A 24,817-nucleotide genomic window follows, 5' to 3' on the forward strand; every position below is an offset into this window, starting at 1 on the left:
ATTTAATATTTAAATGATAATTTAAGATGATATTAAAAGAAATAAAAAATATTAAAAAAAATAAAAATTCAATGATAATAATATGCAATGTTTGAAGTAATAAGTATACAGTAATGGTGATAAAATTTATAATTAAATAAAAGGTAATTTAATCTTTTTGAAATATATGTGTTTTATTTTTATTTTTGCCAAACACAGTACACAAATATAAATATTTTATGTTCATATCTTTAATATTTATATCTTTGTGTTTATGTCTCGTGATGTACATCAATCAAACTGAGTCTAATTAGTAATTACTGAAGATCACCCCGAGCCCCCAACGCTATCTCCTCTCTCAGACTCTCTTTCTCAGTTTCTCGTCACTCTCTCCCACGAGCTCAAGCTCTCGTCAGCTCGTCTCATCTCCGGTCTCTCACCTCTCGTCTCCGGTCTGTCAAGCTCTCCTTCCCTGCGCTCGCTTCGCCGGCGGCAGAAGCAGACGAAACTGCATCTGGTCCCTCGGGTGGTGGTGGTCGTCGTTTTCTTGCTTCTCACGGTTTCTGTCTCGCACCTGGTCTCGATCTCTCCCTTCCCTGCGCTCTTCGTCGCCGGTAGCAGAGGCAACAGATCCCGGTGGGCTGGTCTTCGTTGTCCTCTTCTTGCTTCGAGCCTTGCCGTCAGCTTCTCCCTCGCCATCAGCTTCTCCTTCGCCGTCATCTTTCTTCGCGCAACCCGATTTGGTGAGTTCCCCCTGTTCTTTCTGTTTCAATTTTGTTGCTGCATCACTGCACTTTTATTTTGTTGCTGAAAGTTGAATGTGTTGATGAAGTTTGTTACTGATTATCATGAACCTTGAATTTGTTGTTGACTTGCCAAAATAATCACTTAACTTAAGTTTGTTTGTTGCCGAAAATATTACTGAGTTTATTGAACCTTGAATTTGGTGCATATTTTTGTTGTTGTAAATCTGTAAATCATGTTGAATTTGTTATTTATTATCTATCACTGGAGATTGAATCTATTGTCGCCTTGCTGAAATAATCACTTATCTAAATTTTTTTTTTTTGTTGTAAATCTGTGAATCATCTCTTGAGATAAATCTTTTGTCGCTAAAAATTATTATAGTTGAATTTGTTGTTGAAAATGAGGTTCATGCTCTCTGCAATTGTTCAGTTAAATTGTTGTCCCATACTTTCTATTTGTATTATTATGAATTATTTTATCAAGAATAGTACAGAATGATAGCACAAAAGAATAGTATTATCAAGAATCAGCATTTTATTCTCAATCTCCCCCAACTTTCTAGGGTTTTTGAGGATACCAAATGGCGCTGAGGAAGTTCGTCAACGAGATAAGGGGTTTGAAGGTGAAGGAGCTTCCCAACTACATCAAGCCCAAGTTATCTCTCGATTACATCAAGAACTCCTTTAACCGTGGCTTGGATAACTACTACACCAAGTACATCGAAACCAGTTCTCCTGATCCACTCTACCATGTTTGCTTCGGCGGCATGGTTTTGTCCTACCTCGTTAATCTTCCCGAGGAGCGCCGTCACTACGAGCACCTTGAGCACGAGCGCCTCGCTAAGGCACACGGTTCCGCCGCCGCCCACCATTGATCTCCAATCGGTACTTTTTAATCTTTTTTCTTGGTTTTAGGGTTTGTGGTGTAGATAGATCTAGAATTCGGTTGGTTGTTGGTAATTTTAGGGTTGATTGTGTTAGGTGCTTTATATGTGGGTAGAAATGGGGATAATTTCCGTGGGTGAGATGTATTTGTAGAATTAACTACAAGCCTTAGGGTTTGATTTTGGTAAAGTGTGATTGAAGAGGATTCTTACTGTGCTAGTCAATGCCAGACTTGGATAGATTAGTGGAAGTGTTTGACCTTTTCTATCAGCAAGCATCTCAAGAGTCAAAGATGCAGTGGTGGATTGGATTTTGATGTAGTGAAATTTACATTGATATGTTATCAAATTTGAGTACTACTACTTTTGATTTGTTTGGCTTGCTTGTTCGGTGTGTTTTCAGTTTGGTGATATGTTATATGTCTTTGAGAGTTTGAGGTGTAGTAATCAGGATTGCATTATGATCCATGCCTGTTTGGGTATGCTTGAAATGATAAAATTTGTGGAAGGAATTGTTGGCTGTTTTTTTTTTTTTTGGAGGTTTTGTTGTGATAATAAGTGAAAGTTCTCACCTTGGATTAGTGGGAAATGATGGAGCATCTTGCATAAGTTTCTGTATTTTTTGTCATTCCATCTTGAAATGATTTTGTGTGAGCAGTTGTTAGCTTTGTTTAGCTGTTTGCTATATACAAAATTCTTTTGACCCTTTGGGAACTGCAGATGAGGGTGTTGTTTTAAATTGAATGGTGATTGATGATGATCCGTTGCTGCAATTGTGTATGAGAATAGAGTTATACTTAGTTTTGATATGATGGTGCATTTTGACTTTTGGAGGCCATGTCTTTCTATTAGAATTTATTATGTTTCATGTGTTTGTGGACTTATAAATAGTTGTTCTAAACAATTGATATTATTTTATTCCTGCAGATGATTGGTTGAGCTATAATTGTACCAAAATACACAATTTGTGATATTTTCCTAGCACACGTTTTTAGTTTTAGCTGCTGTATGACTCTTCCTCCTCTGTGTTTGAAATTATGGGCATGTTGTTTAGGGTTCGGAATTTACATATTAACTATGATGCTGTTTAATAACATTGTTTGCCGTTTCTTTCCAATAAAGGGTGCAGCACTTTTAGTTATCCAACTCACAAATCACCGGTTCTCTTAGATCCTTCTGTTTGCTCCAAAATTTTCAGATTTAGAAGTTTTTATTGGGTATAGACAATGACATGACAATGAAATCGGTGGGGGGCTGAAATGCGTTATTTTTCAAATATTTACTATAGTGTGGGATAAATGATAAAAACTGATTGTGTATCAGAACTTCATAGTGTAGCAGAGCCCTCGCTGTGTCCAAAGTTCAAAACGTTCTGTTTGCGCAGATGATTATGTTTTGAATCTCAATAGTTTCATGACGTGTTTATTTTTTATCTTTTTATTTTTTTGATGTGGTTGTTGATATATGACAATTGATTTCTGCATTTGCAGGTTCCTGGTTGTTGAGTTGGAGATGGTCGGCTTGCATAATCATTTTGTTTGAAAATCTGAAAAATCAAGGCTTAACAATGCTGTTGCCTTCAATGTATTTCAGCGCTTAGATGGTTAAATAAGTTTTATTTGATACAATACAGGGTTTCCTTGCATTTAAAATGTTAACTGAATCTGCAAAAGGTGGACATATTTCTTGTTTCCCTTGCGTTTAAAGTGACAATGGAATTTGTGGAAGGTGAACATATTTCTTGGTCTCTTCCTAGGCTGAGTCCTCTTCACGTGATTTTTTTTTTCTAAACCAAAAATAATGATTGGAATAGGGGCATGAGAATCCAACAAAGGATTAGTTAAATGTGATTCATACGTTGAACAAATTCATTCAGCGACAATATGGTAAAAATATTGAATTTGATAGTGTGAAAATTGGACAAATATAGGTATAGGGTGTAATGGGTTGATGAAGCATGCTTATAATATTAATAAATGGTCCATATAATTTAGACACCAAAGGAAATGGCCCATATAATTTAAAATCAATCTAATACTATTGGTTAATTAATCCATCATTACATTTATGTTAATATGCTGCAAATATTTTCACCAGGAACAGTTTATGTTAATATGCTGCAAATATTTTCACCGGGATGCAACAATGACACTTTGATTTGAATAGTTGTCTGAGAGTAAGAAGTAGGACAAATTGTGATTGATGATTTTTTCTAGAGGCACTGATAAATTTGCAGTGAAGTGTAAACTAGGATGTTGTCAAACCTTGAATTGTTCTCGGAACATTAAGCTTGTGAAGACTTAAGGATTTAGTATCATGTTATGCTATTGGATACTAGTTTGAATTTGTAATAACTCTGACATGAGTGAGTTTTGTTCAGCATCAAGTCGAAGGAGGAGAGCTGCCTTTGAGTTTGTTGTGTAAGACCTCGAAGGGTTCCAGTTTACAAAATGTGGAAGAAGATGAGATTTTGCAGAAATCAATGGCCTCTAAATTGCAATGGTTCATTCACCGAATAATGGTAACGGTGTTATCGATAGACAGAAAGTGAAGTCATCTGGCAGTATTTGGAAAAAAAGGCAACCGGAAATATCTCCTGCTAAGACAGCAGAAAATGGCAACAAGGTACTTACCTATTATCACAAATCTCACATTCTGTATGCATTTTGGTGCTTTGGAAGTAACTTTCTGCACAAACAAACTCTGGCAAAGCAATAAACTGAGTGCATAATAAGATGAAAGTAAAGATTTTGTTGAAAATCAAATCTGAAATTCTATCCAATCCATGTAGTATGTTAAAAGTAAGATCAAATTCAATCCAAATTTTTGCAGTTCTAATCGGTTTAATGGTTTTAATTGAATTGGATTGGATTGGATTACCCCTTACAAGCATAGATGCCTTGATGATGTTGGCTTGAAGAAGGACCATAATTCGAAAATTTTCACATTATCTTTTCAGGACTTGGAAGAAGAGAGTGATGATGTTGGCTTGAAGAAGCTGTTACAAGAAAAGAAAAGAAAGATGGAATTTGTGTTTGGAGGAGACTCTAAGGCAGCAGAGTTGGAATTTGAAAGACTTAGCAAAGTGAAGGCTAAACTAGATAGCATGAAGGTTAAATTAATTGACGTTCAAAACCACAGAGCAAAGGGTGCAAAGGAACCATGTGTTATATTTGTGCCCATAGCTAAGTTAAGGGGAAAAGGTTGAATAATTAAGAGATTTTTTAGTACCATTTCATTTTATTTTATTTATTTTTTTTAACAGAAGGTTATATAATATATAGTGTTTTTTGTTGTATAATGAAAGTGAAGCAAACCTAACAGGTGAGCCACTAGGAATAGTTTAGATTCAAGCTTCATTGTCATAATGTACCCCAAAGAAAATGAAAGAAGTGAGGCAAACCTGTTGAAGTTGGATTTGCTTATACATATTAATAATTTAACGTTAGCAATTGCTCATTGTAAGAACCCCCCCCCCCCCCCCTCTCTTCTCTCTCTCCCTCTCCCTCTCCCCCCTCTCTCTCTTTGAAGTCTCTTATTATTATTTCAAAAAAAAAAAAAAACCTTTAAACATGCTTATATTACTCCTATCAGCTAACCAAGTTATAGGTTTAATTGTTGGATATCAAATACCAATCATTTCAAAATGACTGTTTTGATTGTCCTAGGAACAAGAACTCTCATATTTGGAAGAGCCTTTGCAAGGCTTAAAAAATATTGAAAGATGAATTTGCTTGGTGTATTGAGAATTTGAACCAAAATTTTTTCTAGCTAGAAGAGAGAAGAGCAATTATCTTATGAGATAGATTATGTTTCACATTTTTTATTCAAACTAGGATATCTGGTCAGTTGATATGTGGCATTTGGAGACTCTTTATTTCCCTGCATCTCAAAATTTGAAAGATAACATTCTTTTTTATAATCTAGATGTGCAAACGGGGTCCGAAAGCGGGTTGGCATTGGTTTGGGGTTACATCCAAAGTCTATGACTCACGCAATGGTTACTTGTGGTTGTGTAAGTAGCTTTTTAGTTAGGAGGAGTGGGGAATTGGCTTTGGCTTTGACGCCAGCTTATTCTAGAAAAACACAAGTTTTTGACTTGGTTGTGTCTTAGTGAGACTCTTCCTACTATAAATTTTCGCTTCAGAAGAGGAATTTTATTATCGGATAGGTGCCCAAGATGCCTTTCTAGTCAGTTTTATATTGTATTCGAAATTGTCCGATAGCTTAGTTTGTATCACAGGTTGGATATTTCTTGTCAACATTTGGATTTAAAGAACTAGTTCTTGTATCATAGCAGAAAGAATCCGTTTAGGTTCTTTTCAGAACTTTGGCAGATATGGCAAGTAAGGAATAATGACATCTTTAATCCTCATGAGACTTGGCCTCCGAAAAAAGTGATTTGTCTGACTTTAGCAAAGGAGTTTAGAAGTGTTTTCGAATTACAACATATGTTCCTCCTTTCTATTCTAAGTGATTTTTTGAATCTTCCATCTGTAGGTACTTTTAAGATTAATTGTGATACTAGTTATTTTGGCTCCGGTGATAATATTGGTTTTGCTTGCATTATGAGAGATTGTAACGAGTGTTGACAAAGAAGATGTTTAAGAATGATTAAGAGTAATAGTAAGGAAAATTATTTGCTAGCTTGGAATGCGGGTCAATAAGATGTTATTTAGAAGACGGATTGTGAAGAGGCATTTAATTTTGCTACTAATCATCAAGATAGTTTTGGGTTTATTGATCCGTTGGTGCTCAAAATAAAAGATATTATGCATTGGATTTGATGTGTTGAGTTTAGTTTGATTATGAGAGATGCAAATATGGTGGCGGACACTATGACAAAGATGGTGATGGAGTTATAACTCCATCAAGTAGAACTTTTTCTCTCCTTGTGACGAATTTGAAAATAGTCTTAAGTAGAACCGTCTCTCTATTTAAGTAGTTCTTGACTTTTGTTTTCTTTCTTATTTTTTGTTTAGCTTATTAAGTTACACAAAAAATGTTTCTATTAAGAATTTTAAGGTCAAATTATATAGAATTCTTTTTGTTTATCTAACACTATGGAAACCTCAAAAATGAATCCACAAGCACACACTTCACTTTTTTATCATTAAAAATATGAAATAGAATAAAACTAGAAAAAATAAAATATAAATTTCCTTAATTTTTTAAGTGTACAAAAATGGGGAAAAAAATTCTCAAATATCAGAAGATAAGCTCTCGAACTCTTTTCGTAGATAGAAAAAATGGAATTGAGCTTTTTAAGGTGAAATTCAAACCCCAAACAATTGTTTAAGCGGACAACATAATCACTCGACCAATTTAAATTGATTTTATTACAAGAATTTAATTAAAAATTTTAAACTCCAAACCATAGTTTTGAAAATCGGTTTGACTAAGTTAATCGAAAACTAATTTTTCAGTAAATTCAATGACATAAGAAATCACTTAACAAAAAACCAAAGAAAAAATCGGTTGAATTAGCAGTTAACTGTTAAATAAACTGTATGAGTCGAACCAGTTTTTTTAAGATTTTCGGCTCAGAGTTAAAACCCTAAAAGCGATGTCGTTTGAAGTTTTTTTTAAAAAAAGAAGAAACAGTTCCTCTCAAACAATCTCACTCTAAACCATAGTTATCGAATCCGGTTCGGCCGATTCGACCAGAAATTCGGTCACCCAATTATCTGGTCGGGCCGAACCACTCGTTGTACCGATCATGCATCAAACTCGCTGAACCCCAGGTTGACCCGGCCGGTTTTCGTCAAAGTGGCGACTCGACCGGTTTATTTGACCCGGACAGGGTCATGGTTTTTTTTTTTTCAATGAAGCGTTCCATCGCCCCTCCCCCTTTTTTCCCCTTTCCCTCTCTGAAGCCGTAGTTGCTACAGATCACCCGCAGCCCCCAACGCTATCTCCTCTCTCAGACTCTCTTTCTCAGTTTCTCGTCACTCTCTCCCACGATCTCAAGCTCTCGTCAGCTTGTCTCATCTCCGGTCTCTCACCTCTCGTCTCCGGTCTGTCAAGCTCTCGTCAGCTCAAGCTCTCCCTTCCCTGTGCTCGCTTAGCCGGCGGCAGAAGCAGACGGAACCGCATCTGGTCCCTCGGGTGGTGGTTGTCGTCGTCTTCTTGCTTCTCACGGTCTCTGTCTCGCACCTGGTCTCGATCTCTGCCTTCCCTGCGCTCTTCGTCGCCGGTAACAAAATTTTTGTCGTCTTCTTGCTTCGAGCCTTGCCGTCAGCTTCTCCCTCGCCATCAGCTTCTCCTTGGTCGTCAGCTTTCTTTGCGCAACCTGATTTGGTGAGTTCCCCCTATTCTTTCTGTTTCAATTTTGTTGCTGCATCCCTGCACTTTGATTTTGTTGCTGAAAGTAATTTGTTGTTGAAAGTTGAATTTGTTGCTGAAATTTGTTGCGGATTATCATGAACCTTGAATTTGTTGTTGACTTGCCAAAATAATCACTTAGCCGATAATCATTACTGAGTTTATTGAACCTTGAATTTGGTGCTGTTTTGCTGAATAATCACTTAGTTAAATATTTTTGTTGTTGTAAATCTGTAAATCATGTTGAATTTGTTACCTATTATCTATCACTGGATATTGAATCTATTGTTGCCTTGCTGAAATAATCACTTATCTAAATTTTTTGTTGTTGTAAATCTGTAAATCATCTCGAGATAAATCTTTTGTAGCTAAAAATTATTATAGTTGAATTTGTTGTTGAAAATGAAGTTCATGCTCTCTGCAATTGTTCAGTTAAATTATTGTCCCATACTTTCTGTTTGTATTATTATGAATTAATTATTTTTTGTATCGATTTGTGAAAGATACACAAATGTAGATATAGATGCAAATCAAAATGAAGGAAATGTTGGTCAGGCTTCAAATTTGCTTTATGAAGATATAGATACCGACTTTTAGATCACCTCTTAAATTTGATTTACTGATTGTTATCTTTTGTTTTTTCTTGTTCTTTAAATTGAGAAAGTATTTTGTACTATTGACTAGTTTATTATTATTTTTTGCATCATTTGTTATGTCTTAGAATTGATATTTGATTGTTAGTAATATATTTATGAAGACATACATTTTAAGTTTTAATTTTTCATTTTAATTTTATTTTTATAATTTTAGATTTTTTATTTAATTATGACCGGGTCAACCGGGTGAATTAGCAACCCACCGGTTGAACCAGTAATCCGGTGATCCGGTCGTATGACCGGGTCAATTACCGGTTCAGTTTTGATAACTATGCCTAAACGCACTCACGTCACTCTCTGAAATCATTTTCTTCCTCTCCCAGCTATCTGCCAGCTGTGCTCTCCTCCTACCCAGCCGCCGCATTCCCCTTCTCCGCCGTCGTCTCCTTCACTTCGCCTGCAAAAGCTTGTCCGTTTTCGCTTTCCTCGCTCTCGCCTTCATTGCCGTCGCAATCGTCGCCTTCCAGCCACTTGGCAGACGTTGTCGTCGCTGTCTCCCTCCCGTTGAATCCTCCCTCTCAGAAGCCTTGCAATCGCCGACATCGCCTCTCAGATTGCAGTTCGAAAAGGTTCAAATTGAGTATCAATTGAATTCAGCATAATTGGCAAAATCATGTTTTTTTTTTCTTTTAAATTGTAAAGCGCATTTTGTAGAAAAGGGTGCTACTTATGTTTTAATATGATTCATTTAGAGTATGGTTTGTTTCTCCAGAGCAACTAGTGTTACAGAGATTTTATTGTTGTTCAACCACAAAGGGGAAGATAAAAGAATGAACCTTGGTTCTATTTTGTCCCTTTGTGATGCACTGAGAATTGAGCTAGGTTTGAATTGGTTTTGTTGTCATAGGTTATTATCCTCTTTTGGGCAAGTTTTGTGGATTTGTGATTCCTAGTTCGCTGAGTGCCATTGATCATTGGTCGCCGGAGGTGAAGGTATGCTGTTGTTGTAACTGCAACTGAAACATGAAGTTGGGTTTTAGACTTGTAGTTTCTTCTTTGAGGTTGTACTAATTTTTTATGAGAACTGTTTAGAAGGTTTGAATGTTAAAATAGAAGTTGGTCAATCATTGGTAAATTTCTTTCCCTTATTCGATTTTCAGGGGCAGGGGATGGTTTGTTTTGGACATCTTGGAAAAAATGTTTGAGATTGGTTCATATGCGGATGTGATTCTTGATGCTTGTTGCCAGAATATTGGAGAAGCTAATTAGAAATTTCTTGTGTAAGTTTGTGTTTTCAAATGTTTGCTGATTACTTTAATTAGAATTTTTTTGTGATTCTGAATTTTTGTTGCTGATGTGATGATTTTCTGGGTAAGTTTGTGTTTGTTATTTATGTGCGTTTTGATTTTTTTTTTTTTAGTTATAAACTTTGATGTTTGAATTTGTTTGTGATTTTTAATAATAAATTATGGACTAATTATTATGTGAAATTGTAAAATTTTGAATTTTATTAGCTTAAAAATCATTGAATTGAAAATTATATTTTGAATTTTTAATAATTTATTTTATATTTAATTAAATCGGTTTAACCACGATTCGATCTTAGTTGGACTATTGAACCAGTTATTTGATCGGTTCGGTTCTTGCAACCTTGATCTAAACTAAAAAAAAAAAAAAGAGTGTTGTGATTTTTCTAAATATTACTCTTTTTCATCAATCAATCCCATCTTCCCCAATGGCCCAACCAACATAAGTCCCAAGTACTAAAATAGAGGCTCTTGCACACTCAATACCAAAAAAAAACTGAAAAAAAAGGCTTGCACACTTCCGGCCACCGCCACAGCTGCTAGGCCCAAAAGCTCCACGACTACGGAAATGGCACGTAGGTGTTCATACTCGCTTCGTGATTTTTGTGTTTGAATAAGATTAAATCTGTGTCACTGTGTTGTGTGTTTTTTGAATTTGGATTGTCAATTATGTTATGTGCATATTGTGCCTCTACTAGACTATTACGGTGTTGTTTAACAGATTAATACTATTTCATTTGAATTTGAATCATTCGTTTATATACTTTTAAGTTACTCTGTGATTAGGCTTCTATTTCTTATCTTCTTTTAAGTTAATGGTTCGAGTTCCTATACTAATTGTTCTGATCTCTTGTTACTTCCTCTTATGATTTTCTTCTTTTCTGTTATATCAGTTATTGTTTATGGAGCCAAAAAATGAGCAGCCAAATTCTTCAAAGAAAGCAAAGGATCTGAATATTGAGGGTTACCCAGTTGGGGGTCTGTCCATTGGAGGCCATGAAACTTGCATCATATTTCCCACTCTTAAAGTAGCTTTCGACATTGGTCGCTGCCCACCTCGCGCCGTTTCCCAAGACTTTCTGTTGATCTCCCATGCGCACATGGATCACATAGTTAGTCTTCTTTGTGCATAATGCATGCATGAGATCCTGTTTGGAATTTTGTTGCACATGTATCACATTGTGATAATATTATCAAACCAGTATATGAATAATTTTTTGTTTATTGTTTAAGCTAATACTTTGAAGGGGAGCCTTGGAAAAACCGATTGAGTTGTCTCCGTGTGATCTCAACGTCACGGGGTCACAGGTTCAAACCGTGGAAGCAGCCACTGATGTAATTATCAGGTTAGGCTGCGTACATTACACGGTGCAGCCCTTCCCCAAACCCTGCATTAACGGGGATGCTTGTGCGGCAAGCTGCCCTTTATGCTAATATTTTGCATCGGGGTTTTATCTAGCGAATGTATGGCTGAATTAATTTGTTGTTGAACTTCTGTCTTGTGACATACAAATGTTTTATCAGGGAGGACTACCGATGTATGTTGCCACACGTGGCCTGTACCGTATGAAGCCACCAACAATTATTGTACCAATTTCAGTAAAAGAGGATGTAGAGAAACTCTTTGAAGTCCATAGGAAAATGGACCATTCAGAGCTCAAGCACAACTTGATTGGGTTAGATGTAGGTAATGGTTAATTGCAATCAAACTTATGCAACTAAGATCCAAGGTTTTGAGTTATTCCAATCATGCGCAGTAGTTGCTAATACATGGCTTACATTTGCAGGAGAGGAGTTTTATTTGAGAAAAGATCTTAAAGTAAAAGCATTTCGGACTTACCATGTTATATCCAGCCAGGTACCCGACCAGCAATCGCTGCTTGAGTCATAAGCTATATATTCCTTAGTGCTATAGACTAGGGCATTGTTTAAAAAATGTAGCTTTAGGTTCTGGTGCACTCTGAGAGTAGCTGTTTTGATAATGCTTTCTCATTGCAGTTTATGTGCCATTGGCAATTCCGAGAGGCACTATAGCAGATGACTTTTGAAAGGCTTTATTATTTTGTAATCTCTTACCTGATCCTCTCGATATTTGAAGTTTCAAACCTGTTTATTTTTAAGTTAAAATCATCTATGTTTTAATTTAAGTCTTGAAAATAGCTTTAAAAATTATGTTTATCAAATTTCCATTTGTCACCATATTCACCAGATAAATTTTGAATGACCTTTAGCAACACCCTTTCTACGAAACCAAAAGCATTTTGATGTAAGACAGAAACTTAATATGCATTTGATAGAGAGGCGCCTACTACTAACAGGTTTGGACTGTGTTACAAAAGGAGAGGTAAGTAGAGGTCAAGTAGAAGTGTTTTAGGAGTTGTTAGGATATCCAGCTGGCTGATAGGTTGTTATAAATAGCTAGGTTATAGTTAGTTGAAGGAGGATAGTTTTTCTGTTGTGAATTCTGTTAGAAGTTGGAGAGAATCTCTCTCTCTCCGAGCTGGTAGTTCCAGCTGTGTAGAACCTTCTAGGGAGAGCTAATTGGCCATCCCGGTATATCAATAAAACTTGATCATTCTGCTATTGCTGGTCCTATCAACTGGTATCAAGAGCTTGAGGATCCCAACGCTGAATGGTGCAATTGAGATCGAGGAAAATGGAGTCACGATTTGACATAATTGAATTGCGCATGGAGATGTTCCGATCGGTGCAGGAGACGCTACAGCGCTTCGATTCCCGAATAGATGCGTTCGAAAATTGCGCGCCTAATCGGAATGAGCGTGGTTCACCGGGATCGCACCTGGCAGCAGGCTCATCGGCCGGAAGCCGCGGCACGCCGGAGCAATGGCGAAAGCTGGAACTCCCGATCTTCCGTGGAGATGACGCGGTGGTTTGGGTTGAACGCATGGAGCAATTCTTCTTGCTGCGCACAGTGCCAGAGGAGGAATGGCTCACGGTCGCTACCTTTGCAATGGAAGGAAGGGCATTCACGTGGTTCAGGTGGTGGGAGGCGACGGCGCCGGTGCTGCAGTGGCGGTTTTTCAGTGCGGCGCTGCTACGCCATTTTCAACCGGAACGGCTACAGAGCCCTTATCAAGCGATGCTGAAGCTGAAACAGACGAACTCAGTGCGGGGCTACATTGACCAGTTCATGCTTCACGCGCGGCCCCTCCGCGGAATTGCGCCAGAATTGCTGATGGATCTCTTCTTGAATGGGCTGAAACCAGAGGTGGGGGAAGAATGTAAACTATTCCCATACCAGTCAGTGGACGAGTTAATGGAACTGGCACAGAAGGTTGAAAACCGCAACGCTGCCTTGCGGGGGGTATCGGGACGCGGTAAATCACTGGCTCCCAACTTCGCCGTTGCCAATTCAACCGCCACCAAAGCGGTGCACCCTGCTACAGCGTCCAACTCTGCAGCAAGCAACAGTGTGGAGTCGACGACGGATCCCTTGCAACGGCGCGGATTGAGACATCTCAGCAACGGGGAATATAGAGCTAAGCGGGCCAAGGGGGAATGCTTCCTCTGTGACGAACCATACACTGCAGACAGTACCAATAAAGGGGGACAGGGAAGGTGTTTGGGTGTCACGCTCCAATTCAAGGAAGTGGCAATCAAGGAAGACTTCTTCATCTTCCCAACTGACGAAGCAGAATTTGTCCTGGGACTGGCGTGGCTAGATAAGTTGGGAGACGTTCTCGCAAACTTCAGAAAATCATGCCTCCGATTTCAGAATGGGGACAGCATGGTTACATTGCAAGGGGACCCGGAGTTGTGCTATGGAGGTATGCACCTTCAATCTGCAGTTTTGTCCATTCAAGAAGGGGGAGAAGGATTTATGGTCCAGCTGTGGCCCATGACTTTGCAAGCGGCTACAGTATCGCAGGTGCCGCAGGTAATCGAATCGGTGTTGGCTTCTCATGCTAAGGTGTTTCAGACACTACTAGGGCTGCCACCACATCGTTGCCATGATCATGCCATTCCACTGATAGAAGGAGCTTCAGTTCCGAATATAAGACCTTATCGTTACCCGCACCATCAGAAAGCAGTAATTGAACTAATGGTACGAGAAATGCTGGCCTCAGGGATAATTCGGCCAAGCTCCAGCCCCTACGCGAGTCCGATATTGCTGGTGAAGAAAAAGGACGGCAGCTGGAGATTGTGTCGATTATAGGGCGTTAAATGGTATTACGGTGCCGGATAAATTTCCTATTCCTATCATTGATGAGCTACTCAATGAATTGGCGGGAGCTGCAGTTTTCTCTAAGCTGGATTTAAAATCGGGGTACCACCAAATTCAGATGAGGGATCAAGACATCCACAAGACCGCCTTCCGCACTCATGAGGGCCATTATGAGTTTCTAGTCATGCCCTTCGGCTTGACCAACGCCCCTAGCTCCTTCCAAGCCTTGATGAATGACATTCTTAAGCCTCTATTGCGGAAATTTGTCTTAGTCTTTTTTGATGATATCCTCATCTACAGTCAGGATATGGATAGCCATGCCCTTCATCTCCAATAAGTTTTCAGATTTTAGTGGAGAACCAGCTGGTGTTGAATGAGAAGAAATGCACGTTCGCAGTGGGCTCGGTGGAGTACTTGGGCCACATTATCTCGGCACAAGGGGTCTCGACGGATCCTAACAAAACCACAGCGATGCTAGAGTGGCCGGTGCCTACGGACCAGCGAGCTTTACGGGGATTCTTGGGCCTTACCGGCTATTATAGGCGGTTTGTGCAAGGATATGGGGTAATCGCCAAGCCGTTAACGGAGTTGACAAAGCGAAATGCGTTTGAATGGAATGACAAGGCACAGGAGGCTTTCGAGAAATTGAAGAGGCTGATGGCAGACCTACCGACTCTAGCAGTTTCGGATTTCAATCAAGACTTCGTTTTGGAAACGGATGCATCGAGTGAGGGGTTGGGTGCGGTGCTGTCCCAGCAAGGCAGGCCAATAGCATTCCTAAGCCAAGCACTATCTCCAAGGGCCCAACAAAAATCTGCATATGAGAGGGAGCTGATGGCCATTGTCTTCGCTGTCCAAAAGTGGCGGCATTACTTGTTGGGTCGCCATTTTATTGTTCTCACAAATCAGAGAAGTCTGAAGTTCCTCACGGACCAGCGACTCGAGGACCCAACTTACTTGAAGTGGACTACTAAATTGTTAGGCTTGGATTTTGAGATCCGATACCGGCCAGGCCTTGAGAATAAGGCAGGGCAAGGGTGATTTCAGTAGTACATATGAACCTCTGGGAAACAGTGGAAGAGGAGGTGACTCACGACCAAGAGCTACAAAAGATTGTGATCGCCCTGCAGCAGGGGCTGGATGACTATCCAGGGTGTTCCCTACACAAGGGTCGGCTGTTTTATCAAGGGAGAGCAGTGTTGCCTTTAAATTCTTCTCAGATCCCACTTTTGCTGGCTGAGTCCCATGACAGCGGGGCGGGTGGACATTCAGGCTTCTTTCGAACCTATAAGCGGCTGGCAGCAGCGGTTCATTGGCGCGGCATGAGGCAACGGATCAAGGATTATGTTGCGGGCTGCCACACTTGCCAGCAAAACAAGCATGCAGCGATGAAACCGGCGGGGCTGTTGCAGCCACTACCAGTCCCGGAGCGAGTTTGGGAGCACGTTACGATGGATTTTGTGGCGGCATTGCCAAAATCCAAAGGCATGGACACTATCCTAGTTTTGGTCGATCGGTTGACTAAATATGCTCACTTTATCCCCTTAGCTCATCCATTTTCAGCCAAGGAGGTGGCACTAGCCTTTATTAAAGAGGTAGTTAAACTACACGGGTTCCCCAAGTCAATCATATCAGATAGGGATAGGGTGTTCATGAGTAAGTTTTGGTCCGAACTGTTCCAAGCAGCAGGGACAAAATTGAAGTACAGCACGGCATTTCATCCGCAAACCGATGGCCAAACCGAGGTGGTGAATCGCTGTTTGGAGACTTATTTGCGGTGCTTTGTGGGGGGCAACCCGAAGAAATGGTTGGAGTGGCTCCCATGGGCGGAGTTTTGGTTTAATACGTCTTACAATGCCTCAGCCCAAACAACTCCATTTCAAGCACTTTATGGGGTGCCGGCACCTATTCTTTTCCGGGGAGAGACGTTTCCATCGCATGTTGAGGAGGTGGCAGCATTGACCGCAGCCAGGGATGCGGTGTTGGCAGAGTTGAAGATGCACTTGGTGCAGGCTCAGCAGCGGATGAAACAAGCAGCGGATAGGCATCGAAGGGATGTCGAGTTCAAACCGGGTGAGTGGGTTTATTTGAAAATGCAACCTTATCGGATGCGGACACTAGCGCGGAGGGTCAATGAGAAGCTAAGCCCTCGGTACTATGGACCGTTTGAGGTGGTTGAGAGGATAGGGGCAGTGGCATACAGGTTAGCCATGCCTCAAGAGTGCAGACTTCACCCAGTCTTCCATGTTAGCAAGTTGAAAAAGGCTGTCCCGCCGCAGCAGCAGGTACAGACGCTTCCACTAGGGCTGGCTGAGGATGGTGAGCTGGTGATGCAACCATCCCAGATTGTGGCATCGCGAACTGCAGAGGATGGGGCCTTGGAGTATTTGGTGCGTTGGGTGGGCCTATCTCCTTGTGAGGACAGCTGGGAACGAGCGGCAACATTGCGGGCCACCTTTCCGGAGCTCCACCTTGAGGACAAGGTGGTTGTCCGAGGGGGGAGTATTGATAGAGAGGCGCCTACTACTAACAGGTTTGGACTGTGTTACAAAAGGAGAGGTAAGTAGAGGTCAAGTAGAAGTGTTTTAGGAGTTGTTAGGATATCCAGCTGGCTGATAGGTTGTTATAAATAGCTAGGTTATAGTTAGTTGAAGGAGGATAGTTTTTCTGTTGTGAATTCTGTTAGAAGTTGGAGAGAATCTCTCTCTCTCCGAGCTGGTAGTTCCAGCTGTGTAGAACCTTCTAGGGAGAGCTAATTGGCCATCCCGGTGTATCAATAAAGCTTGATCATTCTGCTATTGCTGGTCCTATCAGCATTTAATCTAATTAATATGCACTCTTTTGGGGCAGGGTTATATACTGTACTATGTAAGGCAGAAACTTAAACCAGAGTACATTGGTCTTTCCGGAAATGAAATCAAGAATTTGAAGTCTTCGGGTGTGGAGGTCAGTATTCACTATTCTACTGTCAACAATTCGAAACATGTACATTGTTGCAGTTTTAATGGTGCTCTATCTGTCCCAATTGTTTGGTATTTTTTCCGTATCTTTTGTTAATCTGTATTTGATAAGAAGAATGAAATGCACACAAAATGGAATGGTGATTGGTGGCCATGGCCACAGAGGAGGTTATAACTAGTAGCTGACTATTAACATAATGTTTGTATGGTTTATATTTGGTCTTAAACTTCAAAATGGTGAACTACATATTACTTAGTGTGGTTATATTCTTGCAGTACATTGGCAAATGAGTCGTTATTTGTTGTTCAGTATTTTTTATTCTCATAAGCACTGAGCTTTCTGTAGCTTGTGTGGGCCATTGTACGAGGAAGAGGAGTGTTATGCAATGTGTGGGTTCAAATTTTAACAACCTACCAACTCATGGGTAGATTGGGTTGATGGCAAGTTTAATTCTTTAGGAGCACAGTATAAAAGGAAATGAACTTGTGGGGAGAAACCAGATCCCCTTGAATACCAGGAACTATCTGTATTTGTTTTCCTAAGATTTTTTCTACATTTACTCAGTAAATCCATGTTATTGTTACTGAGATACACTGATACCAACAGTTTGCGATATAGTATAAATCATAGATACCATTTTCTATTCTTGGTTTGAGCCAGATTCTCTAAATTAATTTTTGTGCTTAAGAATATTGTTTATAATCCATGCATCATTTACATGGAAGTTTGGTGAAAAGTTCAACTGCACTCTATTTGTGGTAGAAGTTGTGGTGGATCATCTGTTATATCTTTTGGTTTCACTTTGCATGACAATCATCAAGCTTGGTTCTTGGCAGATAACATACACTTTGACAGAACCTGAGATCGCATTCACGGGAGACACCATGTCAGATTTCATAGTTGATGAAAGTAACACTGATGTTTTGCGGGCTAGAATTCTTGTCATAGAGGTGAACGATGTCTATCCAACATGTTTAAACTTATAAATCATTGAATATGTTGTGTGCTAGGTTTCATAATTCTTTATGGATTGGACTTAGACCCATGTAATGTGTGAGATTAAGATGGATATATATTTTTTTGAAAAATAGTAGTATATAATACTTTTTTCTATTTGAAACAAAGAAAGTATGTGTTAGTTTAATGATAAATTTAGTAATCTTGCATAGAATGAAAGAAAAATAATATTTATTTAGAATGAATAAAAAAATAAATACAAGTATATGTTATTTGGAAAGAGTTTGTAAACTAATTTTTCCATTCAACTAACGTTCTCTTTTTCTCTCTTTCTCGTTCTTTCTCTCTGGATGAAAAGGACTATGTTTGGATTCTTTTTGTTTGTCAGTTATTAACCGAAAAAGTTGGTTTCCTAGTTGGAATAATGTTGTGTAAACGCATATGTTGTTGGAAAAAGTTTGAGAATTCGCTTCTCTCAAAAGTTAATAACAATGGACTGAAACTTTTGTAAATGTGTAATACGAACTTTAAATTTCTACAGTAATACCAATACGAATCTTTGAATGTATCATTGGATGAAATAACTCAAGTGTAGTAAGTGTTACTTATAGAAGTTTAATGTTGAAACATTGTGGCCATGATTTAAGAGTGATGATGAGTGAGCAAATAAAAAATAATATATGATGTGTAGTTAGTGATGGTAATTAGTGAGGGTTGGTGATTGTAATTAGTGAGGAAAATAAATATAAATGGAACAGTTTCTAGAAGCACTATTGATAAATGGTTAAGTTTAGATGGTAATGTAAGAAGAAATAGACACCTACAAGACCATGCTTATATGACAAAGTTATAGAATAGCAAAATGTTTACAATTCATTGTGCGACAACATTAGTATTAGATTGTAGTTTTGCAACCTCAATGAACTAATCCTGGCTTTTCTCCTTTTCTCTTTTAGTGTACCTTCGTGAACAATTCAATCACTGTGGAGCATGCCAAAGATTATGGACACACGCATCTGTCTGAGGTATGCTATATACTGCAACAAAAAGCAGTAAATGCATCATGTAAATTTCAGTGGCAATTTATTTATTATGACTGTTGTTTTCCAGATAATTGGATATGCCGAACGGTTTAAGAACAGAGCAATCCTCTTGATTCACTTTTCAGCGCGTTACACCGTGGAGGTAAGATGCTACCTTTAATCTTGAAAACAATATATTCAACCTCTCAAAGCCTTTGTGATTGGGATCCTGGGAGAATGTTGCTATATCTTTGTGCTGCATATGCTATGCAGGAAATTGAAGAAGCTGTAACTGGTTTGCCACCCCCTCTAGCTGGTCGAACTTTTGCACTTACCGAAGGTTTCTGACAAGAAGTTGGGAGTTTGGTTCAAGTAACCAATGTGGTCACAAGATTGTTGTTTAGGCATTAACTGCATTGGAACCGTAGCGGAAATTGCAACCTTTACTATGTATACCATTTTAATCCCAATTTTTGCATCACGTCACAACCACAACCACCATTGTAGGTGCAATTTAAAACTATCCATCCGCTTTTTTAGCAAGTGGTCATAGGCAAGCTGCACATTGTCATTGATGGAAAATGAGCAGTGGAATGCAAGGCAAAGTCGGCTGCTTTAGGCCCCAGTTACCAAGTCGTTGATCAGGGTGTCTGTAATTTTAATCAATTTTCAGTTTTCGGTACTTTCGTCAAATGAAGTTTATTTTTTATAGATACGATTTATACCATGATCCAAAATCATGGTCCAAATAAATATTCACTTCAGCAAGGAATCCAGAAAAAGTATAATAGATTTACGCAAATTGTGCTAGTTAACCACATGGGTTGATCTACTTGATTTACTTGAGGCATGGATTTTGTGAACCATACTCAACCTGACTTGCATGGTAAGTAAGATTTTGTTAACCCACTATTCCAGATATTTGTCCTTAATTCATTTATTACTCTAATGTGGGATAACTCACCAGATATTGGAGGAGAAGTTGTCCACTACTGTAAATGAAGAGAATTGAGAGTGTAATCACCTATTATCAAATTCAGGTATTTCTCAATCACAATTCATTTAAATGTCTAAAGATCTTGTTAATTTAAGCATCAAAGTTTTTTACAAGTATCCCATATCACTGTTCAGACGAGGACGTCGGACAAATCCACTATCTCGGCGAACAAGTTGAAACCTTCATCCAAAAGAGTCTAAACCTCATCTCTAGACTCATATCACCTTGGTTTTAGGTATTATCTCGGAATATTAGCACCATTGTCAGGGACTGAGTCTAATCTTTGACAAATAGCGGATGACCAGCAATAAGATGGACACACACCATCTGATTCAAGATTTAGAAGTGGAGATCATCACAATAATGACAAAACCCTCTCATTTCATCGAGATTCTAAGAGAAATGAAAGGCAACAACAGTACCCCTTAGGGGCAAGGTAAGCCCAAAAAAATCATGCACAATAACAAAGATTAACCACTCACAGCAACAAACATCATCTTGCCAGAAACAACAATTTATAATTACCAAGTACCTTTAAACCAACAATCTTCATGGAGATATTCCCAGAAATTCAGAAACATTCTTTATAAATAAAAGATCAACAATAAAGGAATCACTAGCATGCAACAAAGCCACGAAGAACAAAGCATGGAAAAAAACAACAATGCATACAGAGAAGGAAGAAGAAAAAACACCCACCTTAAAATTGAAGTGGCAAGAAACGCAACAAAGAACGCCTGAAAACCTTGGAAGCACCAATGGAAACAAAGAAAAATAGGAACTTGGAAGAAGAAGAGTGACAATTATGAAAAGACGAAGTGACAGTCCCATCAAATCACGTCGAGTTGTTTAACTACATTGCTTAAAATCATGTCGAGCAGTTTAACTACATTGCTTAAAATCATGTCGAGCATACTGACGTATCAAAGTAAGAAGTTTTGAATCTATACAACTTCTTAACAAATAGGCACAATGACAACATGACAACCTTCTTTGCTCAAATCCCAATTTTCGTAAGCTCAATCACGAGTAGGGGCACTGTTTATACTATGGCCAAAACCATAGACCAAATAAACATTCACTTCAATAATGAATCCAAAAAAGCCCAACAGATTCACACAAATTGTGCTAGTTAACCACACGGATCGACCCACCCGACCCGACTTGGACGACAAGTAAGACCTTGTCAACCCACTACTCGTCTCAATTCATCCATTACTCTAACGTGAGATAACTTCTCATATATTGGAGGAGAAGCTGTCCACTGATGTAAATGAGGAGGATTACGAGTGCTGGCTAAGTAATCACTTGCCTCTATAAATACCCCATCAAATTTAGGTATTTCTCAATCCCAATTTACTTAGACTTGTTTAAAACTCTTGCTAACTTAAACATCGAAGTCCCTTGTGGTATTCCCACCGTTCAAACGAAGACATCAAACAGATCCACTATCCTGGCGAACAAGTTGAAACATTCATCCAAAGAAATCTAAACCTCGCATCTAGGCATATATCACCTTGGTTTTACGTATTATCTCGGAACAGATACAATGTTAGTTTTTTTTTTTTTTTATGAATTAGTTTTTTCAACATTCAAATATTTGATTATCAAAAATGATAGTTTATTCGTACTTTATAATTGATTAATTAATGAACAGTGACTAATATAAAAATGTTAAAGCATAGATTTACATATTTTGAGATATTATACGAGAGATTTACACATTTTTAGACGCTACATATACAAAAACTGATTGGCTGGTCGAATTGGAAAATGTCAACTAGAGACCAGCTTTTAGAATTAATATTGGATTAAAAAACTCGACTTAAAACAAAATAGTTATAAATAAAAATAAAATAAATTCTTAAAAAATTATGATGAATTTGTCGAATAAAAAAATACTAGTAAATCTTAAATAATTTTAATTTTAAATTTATAACTTTTCAAATTATAATATTACGCACAATTGCTTTTTTTAATAAGGAATTCGTTATATTTTTAAATATTTGATGAAATTTATTCTTTTGGCTCAAGAATTGAAACGGCGTTGTTTTGGGCATAGTATCGGACCTTATAAGATCTATTGAAAACTCAGTAATCATGGTTTTAAAAATCGGATAGAATTGGATAGTCAGATTATTCCGATTGGAACCAAACACCTATGCAGTTCGGTCTTAAGAAAAAAGCTGAAATTTTAAAAACCGTTTATAGATCACTAAACCGGTTGGGAATTAGCCGATTGGACCGAACCAAGATCCGATTGGTTTACAATAATCAACCACGTTTTGAATTTAAAAGAAAGAAAGGGCATCCAAATCCATTTCTTCCCCTTCTCTGCAGTTTAAAATTAACAAAACTCAAAGTTGAAACCATAGTTCTGAAAATCGAACAGGACAGGCCGATTTAACTGAGTTAATTGAAAATCGGTCACTAAATCGGTCCGGGTAAGCCTATAAACCGTTTGGCAAGAAACCGATTATAAAACTGGTCGAATCAGTGATTAACCGGTAAATTGGTAGAACCGTCCAGTTTTTTGGAAGCTTTTCGGTTCAAAAATAAATCCTCCAAATGGTACCGTTTTATCCTTAAAAAAAAAAAACAAAGAAAAAAGTGAAAAACGGCAAAACGCAAAACTGAAATCTGAACCCTAAAGGCCTAAATCAATCCCCGTAACCCAACTTCTTCACAAACTCATCTCTCCTCTCTTCTTTGAGAACCATAGAAGCCACTAATCGCGCAGCTACTGCATCCCGCCGCCACCACATCCCGCAGCCACCGCAGCGATTGGTTTGACCACCGCAGCCCCCACCGCGTCGTTGTCATCGCTGAGCTTGTCTTCTGTGTGTTCTGTAACACCCTAACTTTTAGCACCTCATGATCGCACTAAAAGTCTAGTGTCACCTACCTCTACTCCTTTAATTTTATACTATATTTATTTAATACTGAGCTTTTGCGAATACGAACCGAAATTTTTAATTAAGAAAACGAAAATTCTTTATTTTAAACCACTTAACCACAAAGGTATATATATTCACATAGCATTAAATACATAGACTTGTTCCAAGATTCTCAAAAACAAATCCTACCCCTCTAAAAACTAAAAACAATAAACGACGAGGGAAAAATAAATTCTAGCAACTCAACTCGTGAACATAATCTTCTATACTCCTGTAACTCCGCACTAAACCTTTACACCTGTAGCTGAAATGAGTGGTAAGAACTGGGGAGTTTTTAGTAGGGTCGGGGTGTATAGTTATATTCATTTTATATATACTTGGTCAGCAATAATAGTGGACAAAGTACAATCCAATTCAACAATTATAGAACACAGAATTCAAACAATCATTTAGCACACCCACAATCACAGAAAACACACTCACAAACAAATATGTGCAAATAAGTATGATGCATAACCTTTGTCTGAGTTTGATTTTCAGTGCCATAACATCTATAAGCAACCTCTGTCTTACAGGTGTGACTCTCTTGAGCCGATGTATGCAAAGATAACCTCTGTAAGCAACCTCTGTCTTACAGGTGCGACCATCCCTTGGATTGGCCGATGTATCTCTACTCATTTTCAGCAGGTACACAATCATCTCAACTCGTTCTCAATGCCAAATAATACTTCTACTTATCTCCTTTTCCTTTCGTTCTTCCTTTCGTTTCTTTTATTCCTGCTCTCTGCTCTCCTGTAGCAGAGGTTTTTTAGATTCTTTTAATCTTTTTTTTTTTCTTTTCTTTTCATTGTTATAATACCAGAAATCATCTTCACACTCTTCCTTCATCTCTCCCGAGATGTTTTATGAAGAGTGAATCATAAGATTCTCTACTTAGGTTCATCTTTCTACAGCTTTTAAGTAGGTTACTATTTAACTCTTCTATTTTGTTATAGTACAAATTATTGTATAATATATTTCAAAAATACTTTGATAATAATCTTAATAAATTAATAACAACAATAATAATTTTTTTATTACTCAAAACTTATAACTTAAACTTTATTATTAAACTTCTATAAATTATTCTAAATCTTTGAACTTTTTAAAATATTTATATTTTTATCCCAATATATTTTATAATTTATTAAAATACTCTTACATACAACATAATTACCAAAATAACTTTGCATCTTTTCTAAAATATTCATTTTATTCCTGAACTTCTTAATTATTACCCAAAATACCCCAAAACGTATATAATTACAAAACTACAATTTTTATTAAATTACTATTTCAATCTCAAATATAAATTTTATCTCCCTAATTATAACTTTACCAAAGGACTGAACCCTGTTTTCAAAATTCTTCAAGTTTTCAGCTTGAGTTTTAAGTCCGTTTTTAAGCTTTATTATTACCGACTTTTGGCCGCTTTTCATTTAATCTCTCGGCCATCAAACCTCATCCATTTTAATCAATAATTCTCATTCACAACAGCCCTAAAAACATCAAAATAACCCCATCTGGACTGTTCTTCATGGCCGAACTCACAAGCAACAATAATAATTCAACAAACATAAATTTAATCAAACTCAACTAATAATCATCAAACTAACATTCACTTATCAAATTCATATTTAATTATTATAAAATTACCAAACCCTATTTTCGTACGAAATCAAAATACTCGAAGCTCCGGAGAAGTTTTTTGATCGAGTTGCCGAAGAAGAAAACGTCAAAAATCGTCTGTGCTTCCTAGAACTCCAATCGGCCAAACACAAAAGAAAGGCAAACTACGTCACCGTCAATTTTCACTGAGCAAAAGTGATACCAACACGTAGAGGAGGAGAATACGAACATTTTTATCGGATTAGATTTTTTTATTTGAGTTACAGATCGCAAAAAATCGAAGCCGAAAGATA

General features: G+C 38.0%; 2 protein-coding genes across 5 annotated transcripts; both read left to right on the forward strand.

Moving 5' to 3' along the window:
- Window positions 1–240: 240 nt before the first annotated feature.
- LOC107639166 (uncharacterized) lies at window positions 241–5,055 on the forward strand. 3 transcript variants are annotated; one of them, XR_015880786.1, is made up of 4 exons: window positions 264–722; window positions 1,289–1,823; window positions 4,838–4,920; window positions 5,022–5,055. XR_015880786.1 is itself a non-coding variant. In XM_016342608.3 (3 exons), the coding sequence occupies exon 2, from the start codon at window positions 1,307–1,309 to the stop codon at window positions 1,598–1,600; it is 294 nt and encodes a 97-aa protein (XP_016198094.1). In that variant the 5' UTR covers window positions 264–722; window positions 1,289–1,306; the 3' UTR covers window positions 1,601–1,610; window positions 3,100–3,346. The 3 variants fall into 3 exon arrangements, 1 of the variants encoding a protein (XP_016198094.1); XR_015880785.1 differs by having other exon boundaries at window positions 241–722; window positions 4,838–5,055; XM_016342608.3 differs by lacking the exons at window positions 4,838–4,920; window positions 5,022–5,055 and adding an exon at window positions 3,100–3,346 and having other exon boundaries at window positions 1,289–1,610.
- Window positions 5,056–7,426: 2,371 nt separating this feature from the next.
- LOC107639165 (tRNase Z TRZ1) lies at window positions 7,427–19,734 on the forward strand. 2 transcript variants are annotated; one of them, XM_016342602.3, is made up of 12 exons: window positions 7,427–7,909; window positions 8,913–9,158; window positions 9,437–9,522; window positions 9,690–9,809; window positions 10,730–10,948; window positions 11,361–11,523; window positions 11,624–11,694; window positions 16,873–16,968; window positions 17,820–17,933; window positions 18,897–18,965; window positions 19,051–19,125; window positions 19,236–19,734. In XM_016342602.3, the coding sequence occupies exons 5-12, from the start codon at window positions 10,739–10,741 to the stop codon at window positions 19,308–19,310; spliced, it is 873 nt and encodes a 290-aa protein (XP_016198088.1). In that variant the 5' UTR covers window positions 7,427–7,909; window positions 8,913–9,158; window positions 9,437–9,522; window positions 9,690–9,809; window positions 10,730–10,738; the 3' UTR covers window positions 19,311–19,734. The 2 variants fall into 2 exon arrangements, with proteins under 2 accessions (XP_016198088.1, XP_016198091.1); XM_016342605.3 differs by lacking the exon at window positions 9,437–9,522 and having other exon boundaries at window positions 7,497–7,909.
- The last annotated feature ends 5,083 nt before the right edge of the window (window positions 19,735–24,817 follow it).

The sequence above is a fragment of the Arachis ipaensis genome, chromosome B4, assembly GCF_059453495.1.
Source record: "Arachis ipaensis isolate K30076 ecotype BB chromosome B4, ASM5945349v1, whole genome shotgun sequence".
NCBI lineage: Eukaryota > Viridiplantae > Streptophyta > Magnoliopsida > Fabales > Fabaceae > Arachis > Arachis ipaensis.